Source organism: Natrix helvetica (genome assembly GCF_964273705.1).
Source record: "Natrix helvetica genome assembly, chromosome: 2".
Lineage (NCBI taxonomy): Eukaryota > Metazoa > Chordata > Lepidosauria > Squamata > Natricidae > Natrix > Natrix helvetica.
The window spans coordinates 243,392,365-243,405,719 of record NC_138552.1 but is presented as its reverse complement, the minus strand read 5'-3'; the positions used below and the strand labels follow the sequence as shown (position 1 = coordinate 243,405,719).

The 13,355-nt window shown below is 35.6% G+C and overlaps 1 protein-coding gene across 1 annotated transcript in view; it reads right to left on the bottom strand.

The window, feature by feature from the left end:
- USH2A (usherin) overlaps window positions 1-13,355 on the bottom strand; it is a 507,951-nt gene that overhangs the window by 371,416 nt on the left and 123,180 nt on the right. The window contains exons 15-16 of the mRNA XM_081943929.1: window positions 9,252-9,415; window positions 2,034-2,192 (exon numbers count right to left, since the gene is read on the bottom strand). Coding sequence (XP_081800055.1) covers window positions 2,034-2,192; window positions 9,252-9,415 — 323 coding nt within the window. The remainder of the gene's footprint in view (window positions 1-2,033; window positions 2,193-9,251; window positions 9,416-13,355) is intronic.

Here is a 13,355-nt window from a genome sequence, read left to right as displayed (position 1 = left end):
CTATATACATCCTGAGAGCAGCCATAAATGTAAGAATTTTGTAACATTAACTCAATTTACGAAAGTTTCAAATAATTATGTTTGACAAAAATCTCAGGCTATTTATCTAGCCACATAAATGCATACTAATTCAGTTTGGGTTCTGGAAATTATTGATATCAGTCTATGATTTGACAAGTAGTACTTTTAATTGTTGTAACAGCAACTGCTTACTCTGCTAATGAACCTTGAAAAGACACAGAATATGGGAGGCAAGAGGTCCTGATTGGTACAGGGCTGTACATTGGTCTCCAAGTTTAGGGATTTTGTCCAGTTTCCAGCACTATTCAAAGTGTCATATAAACACCTAGAAGTTTCCTGCCTAATTAAGACCCTTGGGAGTGGACACATCTGCCTTTTGATGAAAATATGCAGAGAGCAGATCTCTTAGGCAATGGAAGAGGCTGCTCGTGACTGTTTGACATGGATGGTGTTATATTTGTGCTGTGTGGACTGGAGGTGCTGGAGGTCCTCTTTGCATCCATCCACAATAGAAAAAAGAATATGCAGCTTGATGGCTCAGTAGAAGCAAGCATGATTAGAAAGAGAGATCTGCAGAGCAGACTGCTACATTCGGAAGGATGGACTGGGAATCAGTGAGGAAAGCTTGACCAATGTACTGGAATTCAAAAAGCACCTCCCCCCCCCCCTTATCCCTTCTTGTCCCCAGGCTAAATGCAGTAAACTGACAATGGTGAAGCTGTCTCATGAGTGAGCATATAAAAGTAGTAATAAAAGCAGAAGTGATAGCAATGTTTCAATATCTATGGGGCTGCCACGAAGAAGAGGAGGTCAACCTATTCTCCAAAGCATCTGGAGGCAGGACAAGAAGCAATGGATGGAAACTAATCAAGGAGAGAAGCAACCTAGAACTAAGGAGAAATTTCCTAACAGAACAATTAATCAGTGGAACAACTTGCCTCCAGAAGTTGTGAGTGTTCCAACACTGGGAGTTTTTAAGAAGAGATTAGACAACCATTTGTCCGAAATGGTATAGGGTTTCCTGACTAAGCAGGGGGTTGGACTAGAAGCCTGTTATTTCATAATTCTGTAAATATAGAATGATTGAGTGAATCAGGGAGGGAGCATTTGGGACAGTTAAGAAACTGCAAAAAGATCTGTGAATAAATATATTTATAATTGATAAGCTAAGGTCTCTCTGTGTGTGATGTAATTGTATATAGACACACAGATATACAAATATTAATTTATTCAATGTATATTAATTGAAAAATAATGAAACCATAGCCACCAGTGTAATCTAGAGAAAATGTTTGTGTGTTTGTATATTCAACTACAGGTCAGAAAAGTTCTTGTCCTTTCCCCACTCTATTCTGTAGTAAGAATATCCCTTTTTGTTTTAATTTTCTCAGTGTATTTATGTCAAATAGTATATGCCAAGAACCAATTATAATTGTATGAATCCTATGTGCAGCAAACTAGCATAGGGTATATAAAATAACAAAGCATTCTTTGTTATGTGAATGACAAAAATGTAAACATTTTAAGATCTGAGCTGCTTTTCTATACACAGAAACCTAATATATCAAGAGTTGTTTTTTTTAAAAAAAAACATGAATTGAATAAATAGGCTAGAAATTTCTTCACACATGTAAACATTTTAAGATCTGGGCTGCTTTTCTATACACAGAAACCTAATATATCAAGAGTTGTTTTTTTTAAAAAAAACATGAATTGAATAAATAGGCTAGAAATTTCTTCACACATAACATACTTTATATCATGTTGATTTAAAAATGCAGCAGCAACAGCAAATAGATTGGGGTCAAAGAAGAAAATGTGACTTTAAAACCCACAAAGAAAAAGTTGAAATTACATTTACTTGATGTGTGAAAAACAACAGCCAAGATATTATATATGTGGAAGAACATGTAACACAGTGCTCCAATCGAGACTAAAATGAATAAGGAATAAAAAAGCACTTTTGAAGTAAACAAACTATAAAGGCATATATCATATTAATGAGCACTCACTGTAAGGATGGTAGTTCTCTGTTGTGTAGATCTGAGTCCCATTTCTGTACAGTTTGTATACAAGCCAATTTGAATTGGGAGAATCAGGTGGATTCCAAGTGAGTCTGATAGCTGAAGAATTTACAATCTGCCCTTTGGGAGGAGGTTGCTGGGAAGGAGCTAGATTAAAATGAAGATTGAAAGACGACAATTGCCACAGTTTGATAAACTGACATGCATCCTGCTAGGGAAAAGATTCTTACCAAGCCCCCAAATCTATATTTCATTAAGAAGGCCTACCATTTCAGGCTTTTCTTATAAGAAAGCTTTAGCATAATTACAAACCAAAAGGGCTGCGGCCTGACAGAGGGCCAGGGACTGGGGGTAGTGGACCTCTGACCTAGCATATACAGTAGAACTTCTGGTCACATAACTTTGGTCACAAACCAATTTGGTCGTGATCTAAACCTAATCTTACAAAATTTTGGCACGGAAACAAAAATGGGCTGCCAGTGGGGGGGGGGGGGGAATTGTGCATTTTTTGGTCAGAACCTGGTTTGGTCATGGATAGAAGCGTTCGTGACCAGAGATTCTACTGTATAGGAAATTGCAAAAATGTAGAGCAAAATGCCATTCAAATGGTACTATTCACTGGATGAAACCGAAGAATGGTTAGATACTGTTTTATCTTTATCCACACTAGCATAATGCATGCAGGTTGAATTCAATTTTCTTCAAAGAAACCCCTGCATATTGTCCAATGCATCATTTGATAAGGAAAACTACCATAGATGCCAAGGTTCTGGAAATTATTTGGAAGAAGTGCTCTGTAATATGTGGAAGGGGCCTAGGACAACATGCCACAGCCAACTTGCCACAGCCAATTTTCCACGGCCAACTTGTTACAGGCCAACTTTCTGCAACCAACTCACCACAGGATAACTTGCCACAGGGCAAATCAATACTGTACTATTGTTTGTTTGTTTGTTTGCTTTATTGGATTTATATGCCGCCCTTCTCCCAAAGGACTCAGGGCAGCGTACAACATTAAAAAACACACATCCCAAAAGTTAAAAAGAAATTAAATACATATCCGGAAAAAAAACCCAATTTATAGGACAATACATTTAAAAAATGAGACAAAAATTAACAGGTCAGGCCGGCTTGCTGGAAAAGCCAACTTTTTAGGGCGTGTCGGAAGGACCGGAGGTCAGGGATTATGTGAAGCTCCAGGGGCAGCTCATTCCAGAGGGAAGGCGCTCCCACAGAGAAGGCTCTCCCTCTGGGGGTCACCAGCCAACACTGTCTGGCCGATGGCACCCTGAGGAGGCCAACTCTGTGGGATCGTACTGGACGGTGGGAGGCTACTGGTGGCAGTAGGTGGTCTCGCAGGTACCCTGGGCCTAAGCCATGGAGTGCTTTAAAGGTCATAATTAATACCTTGAATCACACCCGGAAAACAACCAGCAACCAGTGCAGGCCACCTAAAAGGGGTGTAACATGGGAGCACCTAGGTATCCCCATGACAGCCCGCGCAGCCGCATTCTGGACCAGCTGAAGCCTCCGGGTGCTCTTCAAGGGCAGCCCCATGTAGAGAGCATTGCAGTAGTCCAGGCGAGAAAGGACGAGGGCATGAGTGACTATGCACAGAGCATAGTTGTTTCATTCAGGTACTTTTATTATTGGTAACCATGTTTTCATTAAAATCATTGTAACTCTTGTATTTTGAATTTATTTTCTTTATGTCATTATTATTGGCCACGGTTCCATCAATATTAATTTAACTTTTGTATTTGTTGAATTGTCCTCTGGTGAGTTGTCCCAAGGCAAGTTGGCCATGGTGAATTGGCTGCATGGCGAGTTGTCCCATTCCATGTGGAAGTGCATATGAAACTCCTCCCTTCAACCCATGGTTGAAATGTAGAACATTGAATATTTTCTGAAGCAACTGCGTGAGCCTGAGAAATGATGCTACTCAAATCAATGATTTGAAGAGAGGGATTTCATAAGTGGTTCTGTATATTCCTAAAATAATAATTTATTAGTCAATTAACCATATTAGGACACAACAAATGCATCAGCTAAAAAAGGGATAAAATACCATATTTTTCGGAGTATAAGACGCACCAAGGTTTTGAAGAGGCAAATTAAAAAAAAAGTTTTTGCACTCTCCAAACCTCCCAAAAATTGCTCATTTTTCACGAAAACGCGCCGGGTTTTTTTCGGCCGCCAGGAGCACTCTGAAAGCTTCCTAGAGGCTCTGCACAGCCATTTTTGTGAAGGGGGCGGGGTTTCAGGAGGCAAAGAATGCTGTATTCAGTGTATAAGACTCACCCAGATTTTCAGCCCCTTTTTTGAGGGAAAAGGTACCTCTTATACTCCAAAAAATACGGTAATGATAAATATACCAAATACATACAGGACAAAATATATCAAATGTATGCATGTATACATATGACCCTGGTTTGTTCTATGTACTATAACAAGTTCTTAGCTGAAAAGCTTTAACTATAAACTTGACAGTTCTACCGAATACATATTTAGTATCCTGAAAGAGGTACAATTTATTGTTGAAGTTCCAAGTTTGCTTTTGTCCATATAGTTGCAGGATATAATTGATATTCAAGCAAGACATATATAATACCTTCTACATCTGAAGCTGAACAAATGCACTTTCTGTCATCATACAGCATGTAATGAAATTATCCATACTTTATCATGGAGTCCAGCAATTCAAATCTTGCTCTGGTAAGGACTATTTTTGTCAGGTGTTTTTCTATATGGAACATCTTTTTATCCTGGCTAACTATTTAAAATATCTAGAACTTGAAAGCAGCAATACATCAGTTTGGGCAACAATACCCCAAAGTGTTTGAAGATTTCCTTGGCCTCGTATTTGTGGTTACCAAGAATAGATAATAATTGTGCTTTATGTCAGACATTAGAAAGTAGAGTATGAGACTCAGGAACAAAATAACAATTGCCTTTTAGCATTACCATAGCATGTGTTTATTCATGAACAAAATATATCATATTTCAAAATAACTTCATTGATTTTGGCTTCAAAGCTGACATCCACATAACAATGGTCAGGACATTATCAAATAAATAAATCAATTTCACCCAAAGCAAAGGTTCTATATTTTTCTTACAGTCATCTATAAGGTTGATCCTCCTTTAATTGTTAAGTATGAAGGCTATTCCCAAAATAACAGATATAACACTGGCTCAGAATTGACCAGTTACCAAGAGCTAGGATGTTCTAGCATAATTTTATTGTTTAATTAAAATAATTTTCTTTTTCTTATTAAAATAGGGGGCTTTACCAAGTACTAAATCAGTCAACTATATTAATCAACTCCAGCAGACAGAAGAAAATAGAGTCTTGTGGCTATGGTTGTCTTTATAAAACATCTTTTCCAGCCTTTTCTTCCTTGGCATTATAGTTAAAATTAAAATCTATATTCCTATTTAAGATTACTAGTCTACTTTTAAATTTTGAAATTATTTATACAGCTTGAAACATAATTATAAGGAAGGGTGGTTTTTTTTTTTTAGTTATCTTTATGAGTAGTAGTATTACTATTCCATCCCTTAGGCTTATATAGGAACATTGTTTAGTATCAATTCTTCACTTACATAATAATCAGTCTGAAACAAAGGCAATGACAGAAGGATGGGATGGGGTGGGGTGGGGTGGGGTGGAAGGGAAAGGAAGGGAAGGGAAGGGAAGGGAAGGGAAGGGAAGAGAAGAGAAGAGAAGAGAAGAGAAGAGAAGAGAGGAGAGGAAAGAAGAAGAGAAGAGCTTTATTTGGCTAAGTAAGGCTAGACACACAAGGAATTTGGCACAGAAACACTCCATGCATTTGCATATTATAGAAATGAACATTTCTATTTGTTCTACCTTAGTATAAATTTAATAATTTCCTCCTTGGCATGTTAGTTACTACCATTCATTTATATAGGCTCCTTCTTTGGGATATAAACCTATATATAAAACCTATATATAAAAGATACATTTTAACCTTAGTTGTGGATAGGGACATTGGAGAGAGAGAGAATAAAGAATAAATCTCTTACAAGTTCCTTGAAGGTGACTTCATCATTAGCAATGATAGCAGCACAGTGTCTCCCTTCCTTCCTTCCTTCCTTCCTTCCTTCCTTCCTTCCTTCCTTCCTTCCTTCCCTCCCTCCCTCCCTCCCTCCCTGCCTCCCTCCCTCGCACCCTTGCTTCCTCCCTCCCATTTTGTGTCTGATTCTTTTTTTCCCTTGCACTAAAAGTAGCATCAGCAAATAACATTTGAAAATTCAGAAAATTACCTTCCTCAACAATTCAGATTCTTCTGCACTTTCATGGTCTGTCAGTGCATTTCTTAAGAGGGCTACTGATGCTATAAAGCAGAGCTACGCTCATAGTATTTATAAAACTACTTCCTAACATTTACAATTTGAATTATACTACATTGCATTTTCCCAGTACATATTTCCATCAAATTGCTTTTGATGTCAGTTTAATGTTTATCTAATAGAGTACAAGGATATAGTATGAGAGTTATACTGATGAAATAGATTATATGTTAATTTCGTCAAAGAGAAGGGTTTCTTTTTATATGACTAATATATGTAATAATTAATTATTTTACTGCCACTATATAAGATTCTAATCTCCTTTAAATTTTATTAATTTCACTTTGAAAGAATAATGGAAATTACATAGAATTAGACAGAGGAAATCAGCAACAAAGGGAAAATTATTATGTAAATCCAGGCAGATTAAATATTGCCTGCAATCTAAATATGGGAACACAAGATCTTCATGCATGTCAATAGCTATAAAATTTATACATGTCCCTGCTGTATCCAAAGCCTTGTGTTTGTAAATTCAGAAATTGGAGCTACAACCAGTAATTCTGAGTTTATGATTATTATCTAGATATTATAGTAAGGTGAACGAAGGGAATGAAGAGAAAACTTGTGAAACATTCCTTTTATAATACCATGAATATTATTTTAGAATAAGTACCATGTCTGTAAATGCACAACCAACCACAATTGATAATTAAATATTTCTACATGTTTAAATAAAAGGATGATGATGTAGTTTTAGTTGCACTGGATCTGGGCCTATCTGCAGCAATCCTGATACTGGTGTGATACGTCCTCCTTTGATTGTCTGGGTAGTAATTTAGAGGTGGGATGGTTAGACTGCCAAGTTCTACAATTCTATTCAGTTCAGTTAATGTACAGCTGAGTTCTGATATAATGAACTTCTAAGTCCTGAGAAACAGAATGACAGTTTGCAAAATATTACAAATTCATTTCATATGCACATTCCTATTTCATCTGGAAATTGGGTAGCCATCTCCCCACTGCATCAACAAGTAGATAGGAAGGAAATCTAGGAATGTCCACCTTACTTAAAAGTAAATGGTGTACTAAAGTAAAGGCTTCCTGGTACCACATTTTCTTTACTCCTTCTCAATAAATCCAGTCAATAAGAGTTATTTGACTGGTTATTTTAAGGGTAATGTTTTAATTTCTAATTGTTTTTAGGGCTTTTAGACCCATATTTATTCTTCAGTACAGTACTGTTAATTTTAACCTCCTCTACATATATATGTATTTTTATAGTTATATTTATATTTGTATTTTATCTTTATTTGTTGTGTGGACTGTACACCGCCCCGAGTCCCTTTTTGGGAGAGGGGGCAGTTTAGAAATATGAAGAATAGAATAGAATAGGTAGGAATCTAGTTTTCTTTTTAATTAGTGACTGCTAAGTTATTGGCACTTGTAACATGTCTATTCAGAGGTAGCCCCATTGAACTCAATGAAACATTTTTGGTAAGCATGAATAGAGTCATGGCAATGCATGAACCATCCGGAAGTACTGTTGTGAAAGTCTTTTTAAAAATAATTGGAAATCATATCCATGTCTACACTAATACATCTTAGTGTATTTTCCGAATATATTCAAATAGCATATTTATATTTTATTTATTTGTCAAATTAATACTACTCTCAACAGCTCAAATTTAGAAAACAAAACAAAAGCAAAAAACATCCTATATGCTCTCTGGAAGAATCCCATATGCATCTTATTCTGGAAGGTATTTAATGTCAGAGGTAATTGAACTTCTAAAGGGGGGCATTGCAGAATAATATCCCTAACACCTAAAAGGAACATTTCTGGGCTTCAACACTCTTAACTTCATGAGATGAAAAATAACTATGTGCTTCTCCTGGTACAATCAAATTAGTGAGGGATGATTCCTTGTATTTAATTTGGGAGCTTCTGTTTTTCTCTGAAGGCAACCTCATGTGGTAGTGTGAATGGGAGATGATAAGAGCCTGATACATTGTAATAAGATCCTCACATCGCAGAGAAATGGTTGGTGCACTACCTAAAGCTCAGCCAAAGGCCCCTGTCCAAGACTTCTAAACTCCAGGAGGTTCCCCAAGTGGTGGACCTGCTTTTTCAGTGGTAGCTCACCCCTTCCAGAGTAGGACTATAGACCCTGATGCACAAATAGTACCTCTGTCTTACTAGGATTCAGTTTAACCTTAGTTTTTCCCCTCCAAAGCTTCACAGATTCCAGGACAAAACTTTCAGTGTTTATTCACACGTGTTACTACTTGTAAACTTATAGTAGAAGTAGCATTAGCAATCACAGATTTGGTTTCCTAGTCTAGTCTATCTTGAAGGGCTGACAGTGGTCTTGCAAATCTCAATACAATAAACTTCTCCCCACCCTTCTTTTATCTTCATGAAAATTAGAGAGGGTTAAATCCAAGATATTTTCTCAAATTGTATTTTTTGCCTTGGACTCATTTTTTTTTATTTAATTGTTTTCTTCCCTCTATTCCTCAAGGTAATTCCTACATTGCAGTTATACAGTTGGTTTTTGTCTTCAGTTATTTTAACAAAGTGAGTTGGTTTTAACCAATTGCTTGGTGCATAGAGTCATTGCTGTAAGTTGGGAATCCATAAAAATAAAATAAATAGGAGTGGAAACTGGGCAAAAGTTGTCTAACATCTCTAGATACAAGAGGGTTCTAAATGTTATATATAGAATTTCAAATTCCAAAATGTACCTTCAAAGATATTAATATTGGGGGATTAATTCATTTTATTATGAGCAATATCAATTTTTAGAATTATAATTATGTTGTTAAAACAATAATTAAACTAATAATACCCATTCATCTGAAAAAAAATGCAAATCAATAACCACTCACTTTTACTGCAGCCAAATAGGTTGTGGACATCCAAATTGCTAGCATTGGGAACACAGTTGTCACATTTTAAGCCAGCTGCAAATTGTTTACACATACATTGTCCAGTAATGGGATGACAAGTCCAATTAATAGCTCCAGCAGGATGACAATTACAATGCTGACATCTATAAACAAAAACAAATCATGAAAGTAATGAAAACACATTAACAGTTCAGTTAGACACAGTAGGGCTTAATTCACTAGCTTCTTTTAACTAACATAATTAGTATCACAAATGAAGAACTTAAGAAACTGAACTTTGGTAGGGAAAAACATAACTATGTTTAAATAAAGAGTTGCGTCCCAAATTTAGACTACTGTACATTGTTTTTTTTTATTTAACCACTGATCTTAATGTGTCCGTTGTAGATTTGCAAAAGTTAAAGACCGTAGAATAGGCTACATAGACATAAACAGTTGTTCAAATGATCTAGTCCCAAACTCTATAAGACTTTATACATCATATTGCCCTTGCATTAAAACAGCTACAGTGATCACTAGTTGCTTTCTGAGCTCAGTTCATGTGTACAATGTTTTATCTGACTAAATGTGGTGTTAAAAATGAGTAATCAAAGATGTGGAATGTCCCCTTGGCTGTTAAATGTATTTACATATTAAATGTATAATGGTTGTGGTGATTTTACTGGGAATATCAAATGTATGTTTTACTAACTTTGCTACATAAGCCAGGCTATTGGCCAGGAACCTGAGTGATTTGCTATAAATGTTAGATAATTCTATTGACCTGAAAATTAATATTTCAAGACCAAGGTGGGTTATAGTTTATAAGGGAAATTGGAAAAAAATGTAAAGTTATACATAAAGGAAGATAAATTAGACTAAACAGATGAATTCCTGTTTGACATTCTGAAGAAAGAGATGCTCTACAAGAATTATAGTGATTATTCTAGGCATGTTGAATCAGAAATAAATTCTTCTTACTTCAACAGGCTTAGTTCTATATAAATTCCAGCCAAGTGTCTTTGCTGAAATATTCTGCAAGAGGCCCAGTCAGAAAACCCAATGTTTTTGTTGAGTCTATACAAGCATAGCATACTTTAACCCTCCCTCTGTGTACTGTACTCCAGTACAAACGCTTCCTCTAGCTTTCCAATAACCCTGGTCCATTATTCCCTACAAAAGCATAGCATTTTATGCAGTCAGTGCAAGAAAATAAACCTGCTCTGAGACTACTGAAAAGTAGCGGTTGCTCATCTGACTATTTCATTATTTAGGTTAGCATACCAGATATCAAATTTAAATCTACAGAAGACCGTCCCTATTGGGTAGATGTTTTACTTCACGTTTTAATAATATGGCAACTTCTGTAATACTTAATAACTTTGGACTATAGCCAATAAAGTTAACAAAAGCATTTCCTCTTGCACAAGTTGGAGCATTTAATTTTCACAAGTGCTCCCAAACCACCCATAAGTACCTTCTGTTCCACTCATAACTCTGCTGTTACAGATTGCAATATCTTCTGGAACCGAATGGTATGGATGATAGCAATGCATAATGTTAGCGTGGGGGGGACTCAGATGCTTTTGACTGGTAAGTCAGGGATGAACCACTTATGGCCCCAAGGGCGGAATGATGAAATTCAGTGGCAAACCAACAACACAATTGGTGACACAATTTTTGTTTTTTTAAAAAATGAAATAAATGAACACACATCTGTGAAGCCTTTGCTCGGTTTAATTCATACTTCTAATATATCTCTTTCCCCCCCATGACCATCCCAAAAGAAGAGATTTTGCCATATTCCCTCTAGTGACATTGTCACACCTCCATGCTACCATCAATTCCTGCAGGCGGAAAAAATGCCCATGTCTGTGCAGGAAAACTGTAGTTAAAAATGATTTGCTAGTTGTTATGATATTTGATATTTATTGCCTCCTTGTGATTAGGGGAGGGGGTATTTGAGTGTCCCTGAGAGAAATGCTCACAGAACATCCAATATGCCAAAAGTATACTTCTAGGCTTCAAAGTTATTCCAACTGTCCAGATAAACCAAGGTTGGATCCTTTATTGGCCAGCAGTAATATAGGAGGATTATATCTAGAGGCAAATGATCAAAGGAATTATTTCATACCCAGTGGAAGAAGACAATGGTAAACTACACATTTGTATTTTAATTTTAAAAAAATAAAGATAAGAACTTTATATGGAAAAAGAGGAGCTAGATGTTCAAGTTGATTTTGAAAAGGCTGAAGAATAGGAGGCATTATTGTTGCTGATACATACTGGAAAATTGAGAAAGTCAAAGAACATAAAAAAGAAGTCAATATGTGCATCACTAATTATAGAAATAGTCAATCATATCAAGTTGTAGAATGTGCTTAAAAATGGAAACATTTCATTGTCTTCACGAGAAACCTCATGAACGTTATGTTGAAAAAGAGAATATCATGGACAGCCAAGAAAACAAACCAATGGATCATCAAACAGATGAGCCAGAGTTTTCACTTGAAGAGCAGATGACCATTGTTAAAACTATCTATTTCAAATAAATTATGTGAAAAACTAGATTTCTGGAGAAGCTTCTAAAGCTGGGAAATATGGAATGAAGGAGAAGAGGATGACTGTAACAAGATGGATGGATCTAATTCTAGTGACAATGGATGGCACTGGAAGACCTGAAGGGCAAGTTTAAGGATAGACCATCATTGAGAAAAAAACAATATATGTGGTCACTAAGAGTTGACATCAATTTGATGACAAATCAAAAAGCTTCAAAGTTTTCAAGTTTTTAATTAGAAAAGAAAAAAATATTGGAAGGCAATGATTTGTTTCACCCTGAGCTATGCTATGGCTATTATAGGAGGCACATCCTCCTTTCCTAATTTACCATGGTGAGAAACTTTGCAATGAGTTTTTAGTAGCCATACGTAGAAGGGGGTCAAATGCCTCAAATACTTAGGGTCATGCTACTTGAAAGGATGCTTTCATCCACATCAATCTGTCCTATTTTAAGAACAGGCCCCTTTTATTTTGCACCCTTTGAGAGGTGGTAAGAGTCCTTATTCTTCATTGTCTCATTTAAATATGAAACAAGTTGCTATCTGACAATTTTTTGAGCTCTAGCACAGACAGTTTTAAGGAATCTTTAAAGGCATATTCATATATTCAAGTAATCCCTTTAGTGCTTTTATTTTTCTAAAATTAGATGCTTTTCAGTATCAAAATTCAAACTATGTTTAATAACTGCTTTTTGTTAGATTTGTAAATATTTTATTCTGATTTCATTATTGTAAGCCACCTTAAAGAACTCCAGTAGTATTTTACATGAACAAAACAAGCTATGTGAACATTTTATACTATTGTATTTCTTATTTTCCTGCAGCATGTCTTTCTTTTGAGAAAGCAAAAACAGAAAACTCTTTAGAGAAACTTGTTAAATGTGTAAAAATTATCTCAATATATTTACATAAAATAGATCATATACAACTGGCAGTTGTGACAGACTATTTTAAAAACAGTTTTATAATAAGTCTTACTATTACTATTTTAGTAACTGCCTCACAACTGCAACTGATTTATTTTTTGAGGAGTTATTGTTGGTTGTTTTTTTAGTAACTCTTATTGTGTGATCTCCTGAGTTCAACACCCTTTAAAAGGCTGATAAAAGCTAAAGCAGCAAAATAAGCTGCAAATTTGTTTTATGGAATAATATCCCTTTGGGACTAAATAATAATAAAAATATACTTTCTTTCTTGAAAACTACATCACTGTCATTACTTTTCTTTCACAGTCTCTCACAGAAAGAGTATTTTTCCCAGAACTGTATTAAATTCTTTCATCTGTAGAAAGTCAAGCTAAATCCTCTTTCAAACAGAGTTTGCTTAATCTCTGAACATAACCGTACATAATGTTATAGTTTTTGAAAAATATATGAAATTGAAAGTGTTACGTGATATAGTCATTTTACAATATTTTATAGTTTATGTTTTCTTCACATACTTATTACTTAGCTTTTATTCTAGTTGAAGGGGTTTAATATATCTCAGTCAGTGAAATTAGAGAATAGTTTCTCCCAGTATTATTAGCTCATCAGAATAATTT